The sequence below is a fragment of the Grampus griseus genome (assembly GCF_964374135.1).
Source record: "Grampus griseus genome assembly, chromosome: 14".
Taxonomy (NCBI): Eukaryota; Metazoa; Chordata; class Mammalia; order Artiodactyla; family Delphinidae; genus Grampus; species Grampus griseus.
Genome location: NC_139008.1, coordinates 51,850,412 through 51,875,169, shown reverse-complemented (window position 1 = coordinate 51,875,169; position 24,758 = coordinate 51,850,412). Strand labels below are relative to the sequence as shown.

The 24,758-nt window shown below is 38.6% G+C and overlaps 1 protein-coding gene across 1 annotated transcript in view; it reads left to right on the top strand.

Moving 5' to 3' along the window:
• PLCB4 (phospholipase C beta 4) overlaps positions 1 to 24,758 on the top strand; it is a 420,519-nt gene that overhangs the window by 377,190 nt on the left and 18,571 nt on the right. Inside the window, exons 28-32 of the mRNA XM_082670036.1 lie at positions 9,224 to 9,312; positions 10,077 to 10,227; positions 15,140 to 15,189; positions 15,336 to 15,401; positions 23,876 to 23,991. Of these exons, the coding sequence (XP_082526162.1) occupies positions 9,224 to 9,312; positions 10,077 to 10,227; positions 15,140 to 15,189; positions 15,336 to 15,401; positions 23,876 to 23,991 (472 nt within the window). The remainder of the gene's footprint in view (positions 1 to 9,223; positions 9,313 to 10,076; positions 10,228 to 15,139; positions 15,190 to 15,335; positions 15,402 to 23,875; positions 23,992 to 24,758) is intronic.

Below are 24,758 nucleotides of genomic sequence, written 5' to 3'. Positions count from 1 at the left end.
AAAAATAAATTGCAAAACAATCTCATTATTATTTACAAAAAGCCCTATAACTCTCTGTTTATACATGTACATAAAATGCATAAAAAATTCTAGAAGGATACATACCCAGCGTTAATAGTGTAACCACTATCTGAGAGTAGGGGTGAAGGTTTAGTGGAGCTTCCCCATTGCATTGGACAGCATCCAGGAACATCACAGAGAATTCACTGTCCATTATGGCAGGACTCCACTTATTACTTCTGGACTGTGGTAGTCAAAGTGGTATCTCGTCATTTCAAATCACGCATTTACAATTATGAGTCAGATTTAACTCATTTTGTATTTTTTTTTTGTCACATATTCCTGTGCCTGCAAAATACTCTAGTGCCTTTGGTTTTGTTTTGTTTTAAATTGGGTTGCTCCTCTTTTTCTTAAGTAATTGTTTAAATCAAATTTTAATTTATTCATAAGATCTCTTTCTATTAATTTCTAAAGTGGTCTCATATACATTTTAATGTCTAGATAAAGTTCTATGAATGCAATGGTTGGAGATTCAAAGACTGTTTATTTTTCTTGGCCTGAAAGAATGCTATTTCATTGAGGCCACATAACAGGTACATAAGAACACTGACGGAGCCCCTTGGCTGTCTAACCTTGGATGACTTAGCATAACATTTTGTTTTAGTGTCCTCATTGCAACTCAGCGATAACAGTAGTACCCTCCTCATAAGTGAAGATCAAATGAGCTCTTGGAATAGTACCTGACCATAACAGCCCTCCATTAATTTTTTTTCATTTTATTTATTTCTAATGAGTTAAAGAAAACTCAATTGGTTCTATTTTCTTCTCCCTAACTTTACCCTTTAATTGGCTGCAGTAAGTTATTTTGTCATAAGTAATTCATCATCCTAAGAAAAACCTCTTAATCCTGGGCTTGCTAAGAAGCTTCAGAATTCTAATGTTACTATGATTGTCTTTAAGCACCAGCAGCTCTGTATTCTACATGATTTTTAAATGTATTTTAAATCTCACTAATGTCAGGTGGGTGGTGTCATTTTATAGCAATAAGAAAAATGTTCTTAAATGGCTTTTCCAAGTTAAGGCAGCACTTTAGGGAGGGCTTGGGCTTTTGCAGGAGCTTCTGGTCACTTATTTATTGGGCTTCTGTGCTATGAGGTCACCATATGATGATGAATCTCTACTGATGAGGCAACTAGGTACTTCTGCAATTGCTCAAAATACTTCTACTTTCTTGAATGCGGTACTCTTTAGATGCCTTGAACTCTGAGCTGACCCATTCCCTCCTGAACAGCAGATAGGTCCAGAACCAGTGTTTTCCACCCTGACCCTCTTCCACTCCTGTGAGTTCCCTGTTTTCATTCCTCACCCCCTCGGGAGACAGAGGCAGGGAATTCCACTTTTCCTTCTCGTTACTATAACAACTCCCAAGATACACAAAGAGATAAGCAAACGAAGATGATTCTGGAAGATTCTGAACTCTTCATAGATCTTTATGTTCCTGAGCTGCCTAGATGTAAAGTATCTCTAGGCTTAAGAACAGAGATGAAGTCTCTCAGCTCTCGAAACTAAACTTGAATGTGAAAAAAAAAATGGTAACATTTAGAAGAAGAATGACTAGGCATGAATCAAGCCTGAGTTTAATTTTTTGTAATATTAGTTTTCTACTGAACATAGAGTAAAACAGTCCTCTCGTTCACTTACACACACACACACACACACACACACACACACACACACAGTAGAAGTACTAGGTTGGGTGCTAAGGTGCATTTTCCTTTGTCAAATCCAGTGAGACTCAGTGTGCTGGGTTGTCTTTGCTGCTTTTTCTGTAGTTGCAGGTACCACTGACAATGGCATTTACCTATCACAGCAACGTTGCCACTGTTAGCCACTGCTGTTGGTGACAGGAGATGGTTCCAAAGATGATGACAATTAAATGAGTGTCAGTATTTCTTTTTTCCCACTCACTGTTGCTTTGATGGTTTTTATTGTTTGTATTTCTTTTATCATTACTGAGTGGTAGTGAGGAGAACAAATAAGAGAGTCAAAGCTATGCTTCCAGAGTTCATGGATCACCAGTGTGCTATTTGTGTCACTCCAAGCTGTATTTCATGAGCCTCTTGTCCCTTGTCCCTTGAGCAATGCTTATCACTGCTTCCAGAGCTATAGATTATCTCTTCTACAACTAGGCTAATTTTATGTCGGCAAAGGCGAAGTGGTTCTTTGTTTATTCGCCCAGTTCCCCTTTCTGCCCCCCTTACGATTAAAGATACAGCATGGGGTGGGGGTGTTTCTTGTTCACTTGCCCGGTATCTTCACAGGGTTGCTTTCCAACCTCTTTGCAAAGATAACTGACCATTTCTTACATCACATGGTTCCAGAGGAGGAGCAACATTTATTAATATGCCATTTGCAGGGTATGACCTCAGAATTTACCAATACAATTTAAAGATTTTCCATTTTGTCCTGTCCTTCGTGGATGCTAAAATGTCTCATTCTTTCTATCAAATATTTGTTGAAAAACCGATTCACATAGCAGTGATTTCCATTTTTATGACCTCTTCTGAACTACAGAAAATATTAGTTAGAACACCAAGAAGAAAAGATCTAGTGGGAAGGGGGCAGGATGGATTATGGTGAAATACATTGGGAGTTGCTAGGCTAAGTGAATTTATACATGTATTTATTGCATAGTTCCTTGAGATGCTCTGTGAATGTCTGAGAAGAGGGGAGACGGGAGGATTTCCCGATCTTATTCAACCACAAGATCTGGCCTCTGAACCTTCTGTATCTTCTAGCATTCCTGGAAATGCAGTTTGGGAAATGATCAATCATTTGGCAGAAGCTAAAAGAGCTAATCCAAAATCATAGTTATAGAATTTGTTGATCTTTACTAGCATCACTTTAAAGCCAACAGGGAACGTGTATTTTTCTGCTGCCTTTACCTGTTGATGAGGTAGAAACAGTAGAGTAGGGAACGGAAGGGAACCTGGGCCAGGAGTGAGCACACGGAGGGAGGGGAGGGTGTCACAGGTGCCATGGTTGATGCTCACCACTGAGGCACCCACATGCCTTGAAAAACAGTGGTTAAACAAACAAGCAAACAAACAAAACCCAGAGTTCTCCTAAAAAGCCAATAAGAATCTGGAAGTCTGTACTAAGGAACCGCCATTTTCTTTGCAGTTCTTGGGGATACCTAAATTGATGCTTTCAACTCTATATGGAAGTGAGAAAACACGGGCAGGAAGGAGGGAGGAGAAAAACAGGAATATACATGGAAACTCTTCATCAGGAGACCAGCCGTTTGGAAATGGCACTAAACCCCCAAATAGTTGGTATTTTTAAAAAATCTAAATAAGTAAGACTGGTAGACTTCAAACAACAGAAACTTTTATTCTCTCACAGTTCTGAAAGCTAGAAGTTTGAAATCAAGCGGTCAGCAGGACCATGCTCCCTCTGGAGACTCTTAGGAAAATCCTTCCTTTCCTCCTCCCAGACCCTCCTGGTGGCTGCCCCCAGCCCTCAGTGTTCCTTGGCTTGTAGCTGTCTCACTGCAATCTGCCTCCATCATCACCTGGCCTTTCTTCTCTTCGTCTCTGTGTGTCCTGTCCGCTTCTTATAAACATACTAGTCATGGGATTTAGGGCCAGCCTTAACCCAGAATGGTTTCATCTCAGACCTTAACTAATTACATGTGCAAAGGCCCTGTTTATGAATAAGGTCACATTCTGAGGTTCTGGGCAGACATGAATTTTTGGAGGCGGTATTCAACCCAATGTGCCCTCTTGATTCTGCTTTATTTTCTCGATACTCATTTTTTCCATTAATTATTCTTCAATAACTATTTTAAAGCTTATTAGGAAAAAAGTTTTGTTAGGAATGCCCATCAGGCATATAGGTTGTTATATTACATATCTGAACTACTAATTTCTGATTTAAAAAGGATGAAGAAATCATTTTTTGCACTAACATATTCCTTGCAAAGTCATCTTTTATAGAAAAATTGAAAGTCCATATAAATATCTAGCAGTGGGGAGTAGTTTTATACATAAACTCAGTGGAACATTGTCTACTCACTAAAGATAATTTTCAAAGCTCTACATATATAACCTAATACATCTAAAAAGCATATTATATAATTTTTTCTTCCAGTTGTATTGAGATATAATTGACATACAGTGCCATATAAGTTTAAGGTGTACAGCATAATGATTTGATTTATATACATCATGAAATGATTATCACAATAAGTTTAGTGAACATCCATCATCTCATATAGATACAAAACTGAAGAAATAGGAAAAAAACCTTTTCCTTGTGATGAGAACTCTTAGGGTTTATTCTCTTAACAACTTTCATATTTAACATACAGCACTGTTAATTATGTTTATCATGTTGTACATATGTCCCTGGTACTTATTTATCTTATAACTAGAAGTTTGTGCCTTTTGTATAGCCACTCTGACAGGTGTGAGGTGATATGTCATTGTGGCTTTGATTTGCATTTCCCTGATGAGTTGTGATGTTGAGCATCTTTTCATGTGTCTGTTGGCCATTTGTATGTCTTCTTTGGAAAACTGTCTATTCAGATCCTTAGCCCTTTTTTAAAAATCAGGTTGTTTGTTTTTTTGATGTTGAGTTGTATGAGTTTTTTGTATATTAATCCCTTGTCAGATTTATCATTTGCAAATATCTTCTCCCACTCAGTAGATAGTATTTTTGTTTTGTTGATGGTTTCCTTCACTGTGCAAAAGTCTTTAGTTTGATGTACTCCCATTTGTTCATTTTTGCTTTTGTTTCCCTTATGTGAGGAGTCATATCCAAAAAAATATTACTAAGACTGATGTCAAAGAGCTTACTGCCTATGTTTTCTTCTAGAAGTTTTTTGGTTTCAGGTCTTACATTTAAGTCTTTAATCCATTTTGAATTTATTTTTGTGCATAATGTGAGAAAGTAATCTAGTTTCATTCTTCTGCATGTAGCAGTCCAGTTTTCCCAATACCATTTATTGAAGAGTCTGTCTTTTCCCCATTGTATATTCTTGCCTCTTTTGTCATAGATTAATTGCCCATATAAGTGTGGGCTCGTTTCTAGGCTCTCTATTCTGTTCCATTGATCTATGTATCTGTTTTGATGCCAGTACCATACTATTTTGATTACTGTCACTTTTAGTATAGTTTGAAATCAGGGAGTGTGATACCTCCAGCTTTATTCTTCAAGATTGTTTTGACTAGTCGGGGTCTTTTGTGTCTCCATATGAATTTTAGAATTATTTGTTCTAATTCTGTGAAGAATGTTATTGGTATTTGATAAGAATTACATGGAATCTGTAGATTGCCTTGGGTAGTATGGTCAATTTTACCAATATTAATTCTTCCAATCAGGAACACAGTATATCTTTCCATCTGTTTGTGTCATCTTCAATTTCTTTCATCAGTGTCTTTACTTTTCCAAGTATAGGTCTTTTACCTCCTTATTTAGGTTTATTTCTAGGTATTTAATTCTTTTTGATGTGATTGTAAATAGATTGTTTTCCTGCTTTCTCTTTCTGATAATTTGTTGTTAGTGTACAGAAAAGCAACAGATTTATGTATATTAACTTTGTATCCTGCAACGTTACTGAATTCATTAATGAGTTCTGGTGTTTTTTGGTGGCATCTTCAGAATTTTCTATGTATAGTATCGTGTCATCTGTAAACAGTGACAATTTTACTTCTTCCTTTGCAATTTTGATTCCTTTTATTTCTTTTTCCTGTCTGATTGCTGTGGCTAGGACTTCCCATATTGTTTTGAATAAAAGTGGCAAGAGTGGGCATCCTTGTCTTGTTCCTGATCTGAGAGGAAATGTTTTCAGCTTTTCACTATTGAGTATGATACCAGCTATGGGCTTGTCATATAAGGACTTTATTATGTTGAGGTATGTTCCCTCTATACACAGTTTGTTAAAGGTTTATAATCATAAATGGATGTTGAATTTTGTGAAAAGTTTTTTCTGCATCTATTGAGATGATCGTGTTACTTTTTTTTAATTTTAATTTTATTTATTTTTTATACAGCAGGTTCTTATTAGTTATCCATTTTATACATATTAGTGTATATATGTCAATCCCAATCTCCCAGTTCATCACACCCCCTGCCGCTTTCTCCCCTTGGTGTCCATACATTTGTTCTCTACACCTGTGTCTCAATTTCTGCCCTGCAAACTGGTTCATCTGTACCATTTTTCTAGGTTCCACATATATGCGTTAATATATGATATTTCTTTTTCTCTTTCTGACTTACTTCACTCTGTATGACAGTCTTTAGATTCATCCACGTCTCTACAAATGACCCAATTTCGTTCCATTTTATGGCTGAGTAATATTCCATTGTATATATGTACCACATCTTCTTTATCCAGTCATCTGTCGATGGCCATTTAGGTTGCTTCCATGACTTGGCTATTGTAAATGGTGCTGCAGTGAACATTGGGGTACATGTGTCTTTTTGAATTATGGTTTTCTCTGGGTATATGCCCAGTAGTGGGATTGCTGGGTCATAAGGTAACTCTATTTTTAGTTTTTTAAGGAACCTCCATACTGTTCTCCATAGTGGCTGTATCAATTTACACTCCCACCAACAGTGAAAGAGGGTTCCCTTTCCTCCACACCCTCTCCAGCATTTGTTGTTTGTAGATTTTCTCATGATGCCCATTCTAACCGGTGTGAGGTGATACCTTATTGTAGTTTTGATTTGCATTTCTCTAATAATTAGTGATGTTGAGCAGCTTTTCATGTGCTTCTTGGCCATCTGTATGTCTTCTTTGGAGAAATGTCTATTTAGGTCTTCTGCCCATTTTTGGATTGGTTTGTTTATTTTTTCAATATTGAGCTGCATGAGCTGTTTATATATTTTGGAGATTAATCCTTTGTCCGTTGATTCGTTTGCAAATATTTTCTCCCATTCTGAGGGTTGTCTTTTTGTCTTGTTTATGATTTCCTTTGCTGTGCAAAAGCTTTTAAATTTCATTAGGTCCCATTTGTTTATTTTTGTTTTTATTTCCAGTACTCTAGGAGGTGGATCAAAAAAGACCTTGCTGTGATTTATGTCAAAGAGTGTTCTTCCTATGTTTTCCTCTAAGAGTTTTATAATGTCGGGTCTTACATTTAGGTATCTAATGCATTTTGGGTTTATTTTTGTGCATGGTGTTAGGGAATGTTCTAATTTCATTCTTTTACATGTAGCTGTCCAGTTTTCCCAGTACCACTTATTGAAGAGACTGTCTTTTCTCCATTTAATATCCTTGCCTCCTTTGTCATAGATTAGTTGACAATAGGTATATGGGTTTATCTCTGGGCTTTCTATCCTGTTCCAATTATCTATATTTCTGTTTTTGTGCCAGTACCATATTGTCTTGATTACTGTAGCTTTGTAGTATAGTCTGAAGTCAGGGAGTCCTCCAGCTCCATTTTTTTCCCTCAAGACTTCTTTGGCTATTCGGAGTCTTTTGTGTCTCCATACAAATTTTAAGATTTTTTGTTCTACTCTGTAAAAAATGCCATTGGTAGTTTGATAGGGATTGCATTGAATCTGTAGATTGCTTTGGGTAGTATAGTCATGTTCACAATGTTGATTCTTCCAATCCAAGAACATGGTATATCTCTCCATCTATTTGTATCATCTTTAATTTCTTTCATCAGTGTTTTATAGTTTTCTGCAAACAAGTCTTTTGTCTCCTTAGGTAGGTTTATTCCTAGGTATTTTATTCTTTTTGTTGCAGTAGTAAATGGGAGCGTTTCCTTAATTTCTCTTTCAGATTTTTCATCATTAGTGTATAGGAATGCAAGAGATTTCTGTGCATTAATTTTGTATCCTGCAACTTTACCAAATTCATTGATTAGCTCTAGTAGTTTTCTGGTGGCATCTTTAGGATTCTCTATGTATAGTATCATGTCATTTGCAAACAGTGACAGTTTACTTCTTTTCCAGTTTGTATTCCTTTTATTTCTTTTTCTTCTCTGATTACCATGGCTAGGACTTCCAAAACTATGTTGAATAATAGTGGTGAGAGTGGACATCCTTGTCTTGTTCCTGATCTTAGAGGAAATGCTTTCAATTTTTCACCATTGAGAATGATGTTTGCTGTGGGTTTGTCATATATGGTCTTTTTTATGTTGAGGTAGTTTCCCTCTATGCCCACTTTCTGGAGAGCTTTTATCATAAATGTGTGTTGAATTTTGTCTGGGATGGGCAGGAGAGGAGATGCTTTACTTTTCATTTTATACATTTGAATGTTTATCATGTGCTTATATTATTTTATATTATAAAAGAAAAAAGTTAAGAAAAAATTTAAAAATCATATCAATGTAATTAGGAAGGTGATTCTGCTAGGGGTAAATTTAAAAACATACAACTTTTACGAGTTGTAAATTATGTACTGCTTTAAGGGGATGAGAATAATGATTCCTTCTATAATATTGATAAATTATACAAAATTGTATGAAATTCTGTTTGAAAGTACTTGGAACTCTTCAACTGATGTTATGTAAAAGATGATTTTTTTTTTTTTGGCCACACCGGGAGGCTTATGGGATCTTAGTTCCCTGACCAGGGATTGAACCTGGGCCACCACAGTGAAAGCACTAAGTCCTAACCACTGGACTTCCAGGGAATTCCCTAAAAGATGAAATCTTGAAATATTTCTCCAGTGTTTTCTCAGCTAAAACTTGCACTCACTTTATCTACATGGTACCAAAATTGGCTTTAAATATGCATTTTCCTTCTGTGTCTAAAAATAAGGCTAGTGCTGGTGGCGTCTACTGTGCTCCAGGTACTTTTTCATTGAATGCTCATAGTGCCTCTGCAGGGTGGGTGGTATTAGTTCTAATTTTCCTATGAAGAAACTGAGGCTGGAAATATTGATCAACTTGTTCAAAGTCACACAAGTTGAGAGACCCCAAGGCAATTCACTTAGCTTGACCTGCCTCCCCATCCTTTTCATTTGGGAAAAAAAATAAAGGGAAACTAAGAGAAAATCATCTGGTCTTTTATTCTTGCCTTTACTTATTTCTTGTTTTCAGCAACTAGTTGTGCTTTTCTAACCTTGTCTTATGTCCTAGGAGAAGGTACTTAACAGAAGGCATCACAGGGGTCAGCGATTATAAACAGTTTGTTAGCTGAATTTTCATAGATGTTTTCAGTAAAACAGAGAATTCACAGCTCAGTGATATTTTTTCCCCCCCAGATATTGTGGATGCTTTATCAGATCCAAAGAAATTTCTTTCCATTACGGAAAAGAGAGCAGACCAAATGAGAGCTATGGGCATTGAAACCGTGAGTAGCAATGGTCAATTAAAGACAACCGAGTTGGGGAAGTTTGGTTGTCTAACAGTGATTACAAGAGCAAGACAAAGTAATAAATTAATAGAACAAGTTCAAAAGTGGTTTTTGAATCTGAACTTATCAATTCAACAAAAGAGTTTCAAAGGTCTATGAGGACGTAGCATATTTAATAAAATGTGGACGTAGCATATTTAATAAAATGTGACCCACTTCCTTACTGTGGCTTCACTCACATCCGGGGATCCTGGCCCCATTAGAAATGAAATGGAAAACATTCATGATGTTTTTAGGAACATTTAGAATATAGGATGCTTTTGTGAGACACTGAAATACCAGCTAACCTTATTCAGTGTATTAATGAAATTGGCGTTTACTATTGTTTATTTTTTACTAGTCTTGCATCCAACCTTCAATTTCAGTGCACAGTTGTGGTGTTTGCTTCTTTGTTTTTAAAACTCCCCTTACTCCTCAGTTTAGAATGGAAACGGAAATCTCTCCAGTAGCTGGAAAAAAAGAAGTTATACCCTGCTTGTAAAGGAGCTACATCTGCTTTCCTAGGCTTCATCATTTGTCTCAAGCCTGAGGAAACCATGTGTTTACTCCTGCCAAGCAAAGATCTATTTAAGGAATAGAGGCTAGGATGCAGAAGGGGAAAAGTTGATGGTACAGACTGGATTCAGTAAAAGGAAGAATGTGCAAGACATTTGAACGTGAGGTGGCATTCATTTGGGTCAGTATAAACATTTCTGTTCCAGAGTGACATCGCCGACGTGCCCAGTGACACGTCAAAGAATGACAAGAAAGGGAAAGCCAACACAGCGAAAGCAAGTGTGACCCCTCAGAGCAGCTCAGAGCTCAGGCCCACCACCACGGCCGCCCTGGGAGCTGGCCTGGAGGCCAAGAAAGGTAAAGGAGAGTTGTCTGGGCTCCTTGTCTCTTCTGGCAATTTTAGAATCTTTGATGCAGGTATTTAGAATTGTTAATTTTGCCAATTTTCATGGTTCCATAAACCTCAAGAGCAGCAGGTTTTCTTGTGGGTTGAACAAACAGCTTAATTTCCCTGAGTGGTTAACAGGAAGTCAGTGTGTCATCTGCTAGATCCCCTGCACTGTAGTCATACTGCGTACAATATTCGTAGATCTAGAAATGTTTACATTTGGTGTCCTTTATGGAAAAAACATTCACAGAGTGAACTTACCGAACTCATCCCCTCTCTCCTCCAGATACTACCATAGGCATGGGCAGTGAGCTTATGAACCAACAGAATCCTGATTGTTCTGACATTCCTGCATTCCTTTATTGAGAATTTCCCCCCATCTGTAGATATTTAGCATCCGTGACTATTTATTTGTAAAATTATTGACGGGCATCTGAAGGCCAGTTCTGTGTGGTTACCTATGAATGAAACGAAAGATCATTAGAGGTGGCATTGCAAAGAATTATGTGTCCCGTGTGCTGGTATGTAGGGGGAGCAATTGTACTGATTATTTAAAGGGAACTTCCATTCTTATTGTCCAGGCCTCCATTCTGATTGGATGATCCCCATCCCATATGATAATTAAATATTGTAAATATTTTCCTTGACCTGAATCATTTACTAAATTCGCTCTTCTTACTTTAAGAAGAATTTCTGCTTTTCCTAATGGTTTTCTACTCAGTATATATATCTCCCATTTATATGTGAATTCAGCATCTTTGGTATCAGAAGATCAAGTTGTCTGTTTACTTAAATACACACAGTGCTGCAGTTTAAGGTAAGAAATGACAGGCTTTCCTTAACCAAAGCAGCATTGTAATTTAGCAGGAAACTAAGTGTGCACTGAGCTTTGTGAAACAAATTAGAGAATGAGATGGCACAAAAGTAGCCCCAGTTGTACTTTGCAACTTGTCTGTTTCTCCCTGGAAAGAATGTGGAACAAGGTGATGATGCAGGATTTGGGCGTTCCGTCCAGCACTGGTCGTTCTTAACATCAGCCACCCAGACAGAGATAGAGAGTGGAAAATGGAAGAGTTTTTGTTTAGTTAAAGTTCTTGTGTCATGCCCACCAGCACATAAAGACATTAGTAATTATAGTGAGTTAAGTGGCCTCCAAAAGCAGTGTGACTAGCTTTCAGAGGACAGAAGTGATCCTAGTTCTAGAAGGGACCATGTTTGTGTTTTGAACTCTTTCACTCCTGGTTCCAAATGAGATTACACAGGAAGGAGCCATTGGAAGAAAGCTCTCCCTTTCCCTCGTCCCCTCCGCAGACGCCCTGAGGAAGAGGGTCAACACACTTTCATTTTGGCCTTTTGTTCAGGAGACTTGGGAGCCTCCTCTAAGTGGCAGTACTCGGTTCTATGAGAAATGCCTTTGCACCTCCAGAGACCTTACATGACCCGAGGGGTAAGATGGGACAGGCTTCCACCCCTCGACCAGGCAGTGTTTGTGAGCGCTGACCTCTCAGAAACAAGAGGGAGAGGGCCCCTTCCAGCTGGCGCTCAGAAGAGACTTAAGGATGATGTCCTAACTGAGCTGGGCCTTGAAATGAAGGTCTGACGTGAACAGGAAGAGAAGGTGGAGGAGCCCAGGAGGAAGCCACATAGGAAGCAGCCAGGGGTAGGAAAGGGGGCAGGGCCAGTCCTGGTCTGGAAAGGATCTGGGACCACCTGAGAATGGGAAATGACATGAGATGATTTTTTTAAGAAGATTAATACAGTCTTGGCAGAAATATTCTTTAAAAGGAAGGAATGGATGCTAAGGGCAAGTGAAGAATTAGAGTATTTGTGCCTCTACTATAACGCTTATCACCTTATATTTATATTATATATTTATTCACATTATATTTATATGACGTGATAACAACCAGAGAAAGCAGTTATTGCTGACAAGACCACCCCTCTGTCATTCAGTGTGTCCCTGGAACGATGCCTAGTAAAGATCTAAAGTCTCTTCTCTTAAGAAGTAAATGGCTGATGAACAAATGAGCCATACTAATGGCCAGGAGGGCCTGAATTAGGCTGGAAGTACTCAGAGGGAAAAGAAGGATGGAAATCAATTGGTGGCTTGGATATGGGACTTAGGAGGTAACTCAGCGACTTTAAGGTCAGGTCACAGAGAGAGATGGTGCCGTTGAGTGAAGTAGAGAACTCAAGAGGAAGAAAAGCTTCGAGTAAGATGATTCTGGTCCTGGACATCATCAGGTTCAAGCTGTCAGTGGTACATCTGGGTGGAAACATGCAACAGCAGAGCTGTGGTAGGTAAAGAGGAGGTAGGAGGGAGAGAAAGAGAGAGAGTGAATGTGAGAATGCTTAGAAAGATAGCAGGAATGAAAACAAAGAAGAACAGAGAGAGATATATGTTATAAGAAGAATGAGTTTTGGAAGGTATTGTAGACAGTCCAGAGAAGTTAAGACTGCATAATTACTGTTGGATCAGGGATGCCTGGGTGATGAGAATGGAAACCAGGTTAGAAAAATTGATGATTTAAGATATAAAATGGTTGTTGTGGAGAACAGTAGCATGTTGGTAGGAACCAGTGAAGAGAAAGAGAAGGAAAATGCAAGAGAGAGGTATATAGTGAAACAGCCTCTGAGGAAGAGCTGAATCAAGAGAAAGAAAACGATCCTGCTGCATAAAGAGGGAAGAGAGGTGTCCTGTCTGAGCCAAGAAGAGAAGTTTCAGGGTGAAAAGGAAGCTGTCAGGGTGGAGCCTGACAGAATTTGCTGTGAACATCTGTGAAGGTGAGGTGTCCTGAAGTTCTACATGATTTCTCTTAGACACACAGCCAAATAGCAATAACTGCACCAATGATGCTTGATTTTCTCTTTAATTTTAAGGATAAAGCATTAAGGAAACTCAACTAGTTGATTTCCAAATTACGGTTTGAGAGAAAACAAGTCATTTTTAATGAGCTGCGTTGATAAAAACAAAAAATATATATACTGAACCTCCAACTAGTCAAAATCTTTGGGGCCCAAATTGTAGAAATTCACCCCTACTTTCACACCAGAAGCCTGGAGACCTACACTATCCAATATAGAAACCACTGGCCACATGTGGCTCTTTGGGCTTAAAAATCAAAACTTGAGTTCCTCAGGTGCACTGGCCACATTTCAGGTGCTCAAGAGCCACGTGGAACTCATGGCCATCCACTGGGCAGCTCACAGATGGAACATATCCACTCCTGTTGGAAGTCCTATTAGACAAGCTGCTTTGGACATATAGATGAAACCAAGCATGTACCAGTTCCTGTTCTGTAGAGTGTGTTTTTTTCCTAACTAACTAAATCATTCACAGGAACTAACACTTTTATAATGTGTCTTTCTCCAAAAAAGACCAAAGGTTTATGTTTTCACAGGGTCCTGTTAATCAAGATTTCATTGAACAAACACCAAAAAAGAGTCTCATCAGACTAGGTCAAACTCTTAGTATTTGTTAGATCTCCAGAGGACCTTGCATGCCCCCCAATTCTGTGTGTTCATTTTATAGAAGAGAGAAAAGAGACCCAAAGATAGGGAGCTCTTAGTGATGCCAGGATAGACTCCTCTGCCCTGCAGTAAAGCAGGGAATTAGCTTGTGATGTCAGACCTAAGAGATTAGAGAGTAGCCCCATGATCCCTTGACACCCCTATCACAAAATGTTATAGATCAGAAGACTGATTTCTCCCCGCCATGACTCTCCTTTTTTCTGTCCTTACCACGCTCACACTGGATGTGCACATCTTCTTAAAATGAGTACAGCTGAAAAACAAGAACCTAGAACTTGACACCTATCTTTCTTGAATATTTCATACCTAGCCTTTGGGATTCTAACGGAAATCAATTATAGTACAGAGTGCACATTCGTCTTGTTTGCCTAAGATGAAAATCTGCAGTCAAACAGAACATGTTTTGGGATTCGCCTACAAATGTGGTTGTCATGACAACACCTGGCTTAGCATCACTCCAGTAACAGGATGACTTAGTATATTAATCTAGGTCCTCATGACAGCGTCCTGTTCTACGATGGTTTGATTTCATTATTTTCATTATTTTCTGTCTGTTAAAGGCATTTTTGGACTCAGTAGTATATAACTTAAATGCTAAAATTAAATTCAGTTATAGAAAGCGGCTGAAAAAATGTTTTGTTCTTTGATGATGGTTAAGCTGGGAATAGAGTTGGTAGTTAGTTGCCTGATAGGATGAGCCTTCAAATACAAAGATAAAGGTAACTGTAATAGATGCTGCTGTGCCTGGTCTGATCTCCTCTATGGGGTTGGTGTCGCAACCCTCGGTGTCTGGGAATACTGGCTGACTGCAAATCACAGCTGCACTTTTCTCCCTAGAGTTGCCCTCAGACCATGTGAGTTCTCTTGCCTCGAAAAGGAAGATTCTGTAAAATCTCTGACACCCTTAGCTGAGTGATATGGGGTTACAAAAGCCCAGTTTCCTTACCTCAAACTAGAACAACACCAGAGGGCCGTTTATGCTAAAGAATTTTCTGTAGGATCAGACCTAGGCTGGATTTCAGCTAGAAAGACACTCAAGCTTCTTCCTCTGCCCTATCCTGCTTCTCTCCCACCCTCTAAGGGGTTTCTCCTGAGAGCCTTCCCTTGATAAATCGTGTGTACACAAATTCCCTTTTCAGGCTCTGATAGTAGGGAACCTGACCTAAAACAATAAACGTTTCAGGTAAGTGTCTAATTAATTGCTCTGTAATAAGAAACTAAGATGTTTATATCCATAACATTCCATGGAAAGCTGCGTCAGCATCTTTAGATGCGATTTCAAAACTGTGAATTTGATATGATCACTTATTCTCTCTCATTTTTAATATACACAGTGACTTTTTGTTTCAGGTATTGAACTGATCCCTCAAGTGAGGATAGAAGATTTAAAGCAGATGAAGGTAAAATTACTCCGTCATTTTGCCAGCACTCTTGTGTTCTGCCTGTTGGTGAAACTGACTTATTTTTGTTTCTCACCAACTGTAATCATTGTGGTAGTACTATACAAACTTATTTGGGATCCTGTCTTTCTTTTCCCCCCCCACAGGCTTACTTGAAGCATTTAAAGAAACAACAGAAGGAGCTCAATTCTTTAAAGAAGAAACATGCAAAGGTACAGTGTTTTGTGTGGGCAAGCAATATGTGTGTGTAGTTTTGTTTGCTTGTTTGTGTGTTTTTTCCTTTCATCTCTCTGATGAAACCTCACAGCCAAAAACACTACTTAGAAACTGATACCAGCCAACTGGGCAGAAGGACCTTCATTTTAACTGCTTAGAAATGAAATTTAAAAATAGAATCCATTTGGGATTGGTTGTCACTGATTTGTGATCTGTGTTTCTAACATTTATTTCAAAAGCATAACAAAGCTTCACCCATTTCAAAATTGTTTCATAATTTGACTTTATCTAAACGAGTGGGCTGTCACCTGACTATTGAAAACCAGCGCATAGTCTTAGTCTCTGGGTACCGAAATTCCCTTAGTCACTGGCAAATAGTTTGCCATACACGGTGTGTCAGGGGAGATGCTGGCCAGCTCCAAACTTCTCACCCAAGCCACCTAGAGAAAGAATTTGTCTCACCTTTCCCCCCATTATGTAAACTCTGCTTGCTGGCCTACTTATGGAATATAGTTGTTGTTCCTACTTACCCATAAGAAGAGGTCTTTGGACAGTGAACATGAGAAATTCTAAGTTAGCTACAAATTTAAGAGAATAGCAGGAATTCTCACGTAGGTTGAAAAACTTCACAGCACCCAAACCCCATCCTGCTTTCAAGTCTTCCCTCACCGGGAAAAGAGACAAACGTGATATCTTTTTCCTTCCTAAGATGTATCACAACAGCTGCTGCTGCTGGAAGGGTAAATATGTCCTCTTCCATTACGGGTAAGGAGAGCAAGAGAAATTTTAATTTCTTAACTTGAAAGGACTTCTGAATTCTTTTAAGCTCATGTTGCCATCCCACTTCTTTATACCCTGACCCCAGCCTCAAACCAAGGCACAGCCTGCAGAGCTGGACTTGAGTGATGAACCTCTGAGTCACTTCAAATACGAAGATGCAAAGAGTGCAGCCTGGAACTCTGTCATCTCTTTAATGGTTTGTGCTCCTTTGAGAAATTTGGCCTAATTTTGGCCTAGTAACAGTCCCTGTATTATTGGCTTCATGGATTTGCTGATATAGCGGTCACTTCAAAGACTGCTCAAATTTCAATTCTATTCAGTGGAATTCCTTTCATTGCCCACGTGGGAAACCCGCCACAGATGTTTATAAGTGTGGAGACATAGCTCAAGTAGGGATTTCCATTTTATTGGTCATTGGCAGCAAGCTGGAATATGGAAAGGGAACAGAAAAGGGAGAGAAAAGGAAATGCGAATGCACTTTCAATGACTTTGGTTATTAGGAATGGAGTTGGTAACCATATGGCAAGGCATCATCCACCAGATTTTCCTTCTGTTTAAGTTGGATCTCTGTTATTGAGGCAGGCATCTCAATGGCCTTTGGACTGATTGGAAATTTAAACATTTTGCCTGAGTCTCATTTAATATTTCCTTGAGGCATGACCAGGAAATATACCATGTCTGATAATAATAAGAATAATATACCATCTAGGATTTTTGTATGTGAAGTATTTTCCAGATGCTGTGCTCAGCACTTTATATTTATTACCTCATCTTATACTCTCTACCCTATAAGATAAATTCTAAGTCCCCATTGTGCACATGTGGAAGTTAAGATCAGGGAGGTGAAGCCATGTAACTAATGCCCCAGCATTAGAGGGTAGCAGAGCCAATATTTGAACCCAAATTGTCTTGAGTCTGGAACCCATACTCTTATTGCATTATTCTGTGAAGGGTATTGGATGCTTCAGTAAGTAAACAAGTTCCCGCATTGCGTCAAAGGCAGTGGCAGCACGTGGGACAGTATGTAAATCTCCATCTAGTTTGGACTAAATCTCCATCTAGTTTGGACAGTGTCAATATACTGGTTACCTGGACACCTGCTGAGGAAGGTTGCTCCTTGGTTCTTTAGAACTTAACCTATATAACACTGAGCAGAATTGTCTGCTGGTTCCCTATCTAAACCTTCGAGTTCAGACTGTCTCAGTTCTATTAACAGGCCTATCTGCTTAATCGGAAAAGTGGCAAAGATGGTGTCTTAGTCAGTTTGGGCTGCTATGACAGATTACCATAGACCAGGTGGCTTAAACAACAGTTTCTTTCTTACAGTACTGGAGGCTGGAAGTCCAAGGTCAGGGTGCACCAGATTCAGTGTCTGATGAGGGGCCCCTTCCTGGTTTACAGACAGCCTCCTTCTTACTGCTCCTTACATGGTGTGGAGAGCTTTCATCTCTTTCCTGTATCTTCTTATAAGGGCACTAATCCCATTCATGAAAGCTCCACCCTCATGACCTTACCACTTCCCAAAGGCACCCCCTCCAAACACACTGGGGATTAGGGCTTCCACATATGAATTCAGAGTGGGGAGGGATACAAATATTCAGTCAATAGCAAGTGAAAAATTATTTTTGCATGAGAGAATTTAGAGGTAGCTTTGATAGCTCTTCCCCTCTGATGGCACTGAACTTTATTCCTTCCATTTTCTTCACACTTATTGGTGAGGAAATATTAGTATTTAGTAACAAATAAATCCTATATGGCAGAATAGAATCCAAGTTGCCTTCATTTGCAGAAACAACTTCAAGCTTCTTGGAGCCCCACATTCTAATATAACCAAAACTTAAAAGGAGATTTTAAATCTCCCTAAATCCTACCATCTAAATTTGTGTGGACTTTCGTAACAGCTTTAGTGTACATTTTTTGGAGGAAGCCTTCAAAATGCCTTCAGTCAAGTAACAAAGCCAAATTGCACAGTAAACTATATAGTGCTTGCCTGTTGCTTTTCAGAATGCTTTTTGAAAGCATTTCTTAGCAGGCGAATGCATTTCATGGCTTGTTTTCCATATCCTCATGTACTTCAGAAGTTAAAGTCACAAATGTATGATTATAAGCTTATGATGAATTCCTTCTCCCACATTAAATACACAGGGGGCCCACTTTTCTGTTCAACCTGCTTTGGCAGTATAATTTATGAACTCTGAATTCCACAATCTTTTTATATAGAACTACCACTACTAATAAGGCTGACATTTATTTAATGTCACTTTTGTGTTACACATTGTATATACATTCTTAAATTCTCACAATATCCCTGAAACCCAAATGGTACTATCCACATTTTAGACATGAATAAAATGAAATTCAGAGAAGTGCCTAGAGCAGTATAACTCATTCATGCTGGTTATAATTAAAGTGCTTTTCATCTATTTGAACTGTCCAAAGGCTTTGCAAATAATTATTTTCAAACAGTTAGACCTTTCGCTCTATAAAGTTTCTGTAACTTTTCAGTCTATAGTACTTCCCTAATTCTTTCCACTGTCTCATCTGAGCCAACTTTTAAGATTAAGGGTATATTGGAATATTTACTTGCCCAATACATACTGAGGTCTACTCAACTAATGCACTTGTCTTTAAAGCTGAAAAAAAGAAACACTGATGAAGGAGGTGAGAGGATGTGGTGAATCTATTACCACCGGACCCACTTAGTGCCTGATCCCATTTGATCTTATTTATCCTAACACTAGTTTTTCTATCTGTCAATACTTTTCAAAAGGTAAAACTAGCTAATATATACATAAGCATTTATTATTTGGTATTCTTATAACAATTATATAAAGGAGTATTATAATTATATTAACTTGTGTCAGTTAGCTTTTGCTGAGTAACAAACTATCCCCAAATGTAGTGACTAAAAACAGCCACTGTTTATTTAGCCCACAATTTTGTAGCTCAGCTGGATGATGTTCCTGGTCTCATCTGGGTTCACTTGTACATCTGCTGTCACTACCAGTTTGGCAGATGGTGGGCAGATGTGGGGGGCTGGCTGACTTTGGAAGGCCTCTGCTTTCTGTGATCTCTCATCTTCAGCAGTAGTCCAGGCTTGTTCACATGGTAGGGGTCCCAAGAGACCAAGCCTCAGCTCAGAACTGGCACAGCGTCACTTCCATCTCCATCTCTTGGCTACAGCAGGTCACAAGGCTGTCCCAGGTTCAAGGGATGAGGACTCTACTTCTTGGCAGGAGGAACCACAAAGTCAGGTTGCAAAGGGGATTGGATACAGAAAGAGAAATCATTGTGGCCCTTTTTGCAAACAGTCTACCAACCATTTGCCAGATGAGATAATTTACACTTAAAAGAAACACAGCTTGACTAAATCACCTAGCTTTTAAATGGTGGAGCCAAGCTTTGGACCAAATTCTATCGGACTCCAGAACTCAAGCTCTTCATCACTGTATTGGGTTGCCTCTGAGTTTTCCCACATTAGTTTTTATTTCCACACATCTTGATGGTCTTAGTGAAAGGTTTTTAAGAGCAGTCATGAGTCTACAGAGCACAGATATCTTGACATCCTTTGGGACTGCTTTTTCAACACATGATCCTTGGGCCAAGAACTGGAGGCTTCATAGAACTGCATATTCTTGTGCCCACTGGAGACTTTGTTATCATCTCCAAGGAGAAATCTAGGAAATATATTTTAAATAAGCTCCTCTCCTATGCACACTAAATTTTGAAAACTGTTTCTTTAGGAATATTATTTAGCACTCTTTACTGTTCCTCAGTGAAAACCCCACTAAAGGCCTGTAAGATACAGAACAGGGCTCCCTGAAAAATGGGTTTTGCCCTGTTGTCAAGCAATAGTAAGGATTAACTACCCCAGCCTTTCTGTGAAACAATATTTATATAACCCTTTCTAACAGTTACAGTGCTACCTAACTATGGCCACTAATTCAGTCTTTTTCTGAAACACCATGTAGGCAAAAAAAAAGCAATAACAAAAACTGAATGCATCCCTTGGACCACCAGTTTGCAGCATCATCACTAGATGAGTCAAATAAAATGCCTGAGAATCTGACTAAAATTTGGCATTTCAGTAAAGCCGCTAATGGAAAATATGCTCTTTGCTATGCAAGCAGTTTTGCTGATAATAAACACCAAGACTACTGTTAAACTCATCAAATGTAATTCGTGGTAAGAAGTCAGTAACAGACCTACAACTCTGTCATGAAGTAGAAATGGGCAGAGACACAGCAACCACCCACAAAGGCAGCTTACTGGTAATCTCAGAGGTGCGTGCTGAGCAAACGCGATTTACTCAGATGTTTCAGTATCATCTGTGGCGTGAGAATTTATGCCCAGAGTCACATCAGCCACAAGAATGAATTGCAGCAGCAGTTTTTCCCAGAAGAAGCTGAATTTACTCTTAATGGTTTTTTTTTCCACTGAGCAAATAGATATACTGTAGCTTTTGAGGTTACTATTGATTTTTTTTTCCTTTAGGAGTTGATGGTGGTAGACAGTTCTTTTTTTTTTTGTTGGAGTATAGTTGATTTACAATGTTGTGTTAGTTTCAGGTGTACAGCAAAGTGAATCAATTATACATATACATATATAGAGCAGGTGCTCTTAACTTTGATAGAAACATATACAAATCCTGCTAAAAGCCATACATTAATTTCCCCAAAATGTTCCAATTAAGATAGACTTTTAAGTCAACATATTTAATTTTGGTACTCTTGACCTGAAAGAATGAAAAAGGACTTATCTCTTCCATAGGGTCTCATGACTCAGTTAAGGACAAAAAGAATAAAATCAATGATAGGTTTTTTTTTGTTTTTTGTTTTTAGTATAAATAGGCTTAGAGATAATTTCCTGGCTCCTCTAGTTTGTACAACAGGAAGCTGAAGCTTGAGCCCACCGCCACGCCCATCATGTGATGATCAGTAATTAGGTCCCCATTTCTTTGTGAAAGGGGAAGTGTTGTCTGGGAACCAGATTATCCCAAAACTTCAATACCTGCTACCTACCACGCAGGGATAGTTTTGAGCACAGAGAGAAACACAAGAGATAATTTTTCAAGGTGAGCTTTCTTGTTATGTGTATTCTTGTAATCATTTTAATTCAATATGCTTCTAATTTTTAAAAACTCTATATACATTAGGTGACTTGCAGCTCATAACCATGAATTAGGTTGGGCAAACAAGGTCCTATTCAGTTTTCTAATAAAGAAATTGAAGCCTGGAAAGATTTATGTTTGTTACACAAGGCCACTAGGATGAGCTGGGACCAGAATCCAAGTCCTCTTACTGCTTTTCCATGCTAATTTTTTTAATTCATGCAACAAATATTTACTGAATCTACTTTGTACCAAGCATTGGGCCGTGTAGTGGTGAAAAAAAGAGGTTTTCCCTGCCCTTGTAGAGCATATCTTATATACTTGAAGCCATCATGAATGCCTTTATGGTACAAACACCCTCATTCCTCATATCTTAATTGGGTTAATTAAGGTTCACCAGAATACTTCCTTAAGCAATAGTCTATGTCAGCTTACTTCCAATCCTCACAGCCTCTTTTTTTTTCCTTTTCTTGTGCTGCACTAGAATATTTAAAGAAACAATCTTCTCCACCCTCCTTTCAATGATATTTGCAAGAGACATAGGAATGTGGCACCTCTGAAATGTTTTATTCTAGACTTGCATAGAGCCCCTTATTTGCCCAGGAAAATTAATGCATGTGCCAGACAGGCATGATGATTACTAAATCTTAGAAGGAAGGCTAGTAGTAGGGTGATTTAGTGGGTTTTTTTCCCCATGACAATGCAAGAGTAGCTAAATCCATTTAAATAAGGATACATCAACGTGTCAATCTATTCCTGTGGCAGTAGGTTAAGCTTGGAGGAAAAGTTTATTGATTTAACTTCTCAGGCTATTCTCCCTTCTCCCAGGTCACTCTCTGCATGTTTTCATGAGTACTGAATAATATAAGTAGGTTTGTATGTAATTGTATTTCGAATAAGGTATAACAGGCATTTGAAATATGATTTCTCTTATATTTAATCCTAACAACCCTATGAAGTAGGCAACAATCTCCCAATTATAAAGATTGAAGAAGGTATCACTCTCCCAATTATAAAGATGAACAGACTGAGAGGGTAAGTGGCTTGTCCTAAGACCTGAGACTGTCCATGTCCTTAACCCAATGCAGAACCCCTAGTTTATAACACAAAAGGGCACAGATATTGGTAACAGGACTGGATTTATGAGGTGTTCCAGGTTACCACAAATTAAGCAGGACATTGTTACCTATAATTCCCTAACCCCAAATCCAGAGGAAGGTAACATCACCTCGGAGCACTCATTGTCCCTGTTATCAGGTCCTATTCCTAGAACCTTCCTGCCTAGCACCACCTTCCTCCATGCCTTCTCCCAGAGGCATTTATTCACTGGACAGGAATGCTGAGACCATATGCACCAATGCATTTCTGAAGAATTTATATATAAATGAACTGTAAATCAAGTCCTGTGTTAACCTGCTAACAGTATTGGGAAATTAAGAAAATCTTGGGAAAGTTCAAAATCCCTCCCCCATTTATTTATATTTTATGAAATCTTTTAAGATATCCATGAATTAGGTTAAAGGTGAGCCTACCTTAGGAAGAAAATTAATTTTAAATAATTAAGTCACTCACTTTTGTTACTCACTTAAAAAAATAAGCAAAAGGAAACATGACCATGAGGGTAGTTATATAACCTGAGCAAAGTCTATCTATTCCAGACTTTAGTATCATCTCATTTCTCTAAGTTTCTCAAGAGTAAGACTAGGATATAACATCAAGCATCATCTTAGAGTGGATATTACTGATTGAACTGTTTTCCTCTATGATTAGGGGCTGATCAGCTAAAGAAATCTGATTCCAGTTAAGTCCCTGGCTGTGACCAAATTATCAGGAAGAAATAATGTTTATAAAGAAATACTTATTTTCAAAGCATTGCAGCCCCATTTTCAGTGATTGAAGGAAGCATGTGGAGAAATATTTTAACTATCTGTAAAGCTGAAGGCCAGGGTTCCTCAACATTCTGTCATCCTTGTGAGTGCATCTAGATTAGGAAGCTGGCAAAAATATCAATTGATGGGGATTCAAAATGAGCTGATATTGACAACCACAGTGGAGGTTCTCACTGTGTAATGATGGTATTCAAGACCTTCCAAAAAGTGTCCGGTGTTTAGAAGCCATGCCACATAATGAATAGTTATATTCAGCATGTAAAAGAGAATAAATATGGTAGCTGAACTTGGGTTTTTGGGACTAGGTTGTAGAAGGGGCAGTGGACTCATTAGATGACTCAGCAAAACAAAGATGGATGGGTGGCAGTTCTATGGAGACATCTATGTGCAGAAGAAAGAACTTTGGGATGATTGGTGTTGCCCAGCAGTGGGCAGGGCTGCCTTTTGAGGTGGGCATGTTCAATGGACTGAGACTGGAAACCCATTTGTTGGAGAGACCTTATGGGAATACAAGAAACTCTTGGGTCGGGTGGGAGATTGGAAGTCTTTCCAGCTCCCAGACTCAGTTACTCCTTGATTTTCAAACCAAGACTCTGAAAGAGCTGTTGAAAATTATGCCAGCCCAACATGGGATAAAGTTTATCAGTTACACTACAGGTCTAACTCGTCACTACAAATTCTTCTCGTTCAGGAGCACAGTACCATGCAGAAGCTACATTGCACACAAGTTGACAAAATTGTGGCGCAGTATGACAAGGAGAAGTCAACTCATGAGAAAATCCTAGAGAAGGCAATGAAGAAGAAGGGGTAAATGCTGTTTATGTCCTTCTGGAGGCTGTTTGCCTTTTTATGTTTTGTCTTTTCCCACAGTTCAACTGCCTGTTTAGGCCAAGGAAGAACTTAGTCTTAACTGTGTTTTCATCAATAACAATGATTCCTGGAAAATAAGCGACTCACTCAGCTGAAGGGAGTGACTGAAGTGGAAAAGAGGAGCTTTATTCAAGTTCTGCAGCTGTTGGTTAATGAAGTAATAACTGTGTCTTTCATGGTACCTTTAAGGTGAATGGGGGTCGAGGGGCAGAAGGAAGGACAAATTACAGTTGGAAAAATTCCAGAAATCATTTTGCATTGCTAGGTAATAAATAATAAGGTTGATACACTCAAGGAAAAAAATGCAATTTTGATGTTTAATATTACAAGAATCCTTAGCTTATGCCAACAGGTGAAACTGTTGAATAAAACCTATCACTGCATTTACCTTGAAAGATTTTATCTATTGATAGAATTAAGCTGGGGGAATGTTTCTGTGATGCTGCAAGCTCACTGAATAACAGAGCAGGAGGGAAACACACTCAGTGCCAGCCATGGAGAAGTGATAAGTTGGATGTTTAGAATGTGCCTCTCAGAGACACTCTCTATTAATAATATGATGAAGCACTCTGACTTAGGCCATAATAAATCAGAGCATATATGCTGAAGGCAGAAACTCAGGGCCTATTCTGGTTTCAGCAATGATATGGATATTCCAAAAGGAAAAATTAATCACTGAAATAAGCAGTAATAGTTGCTGGGCA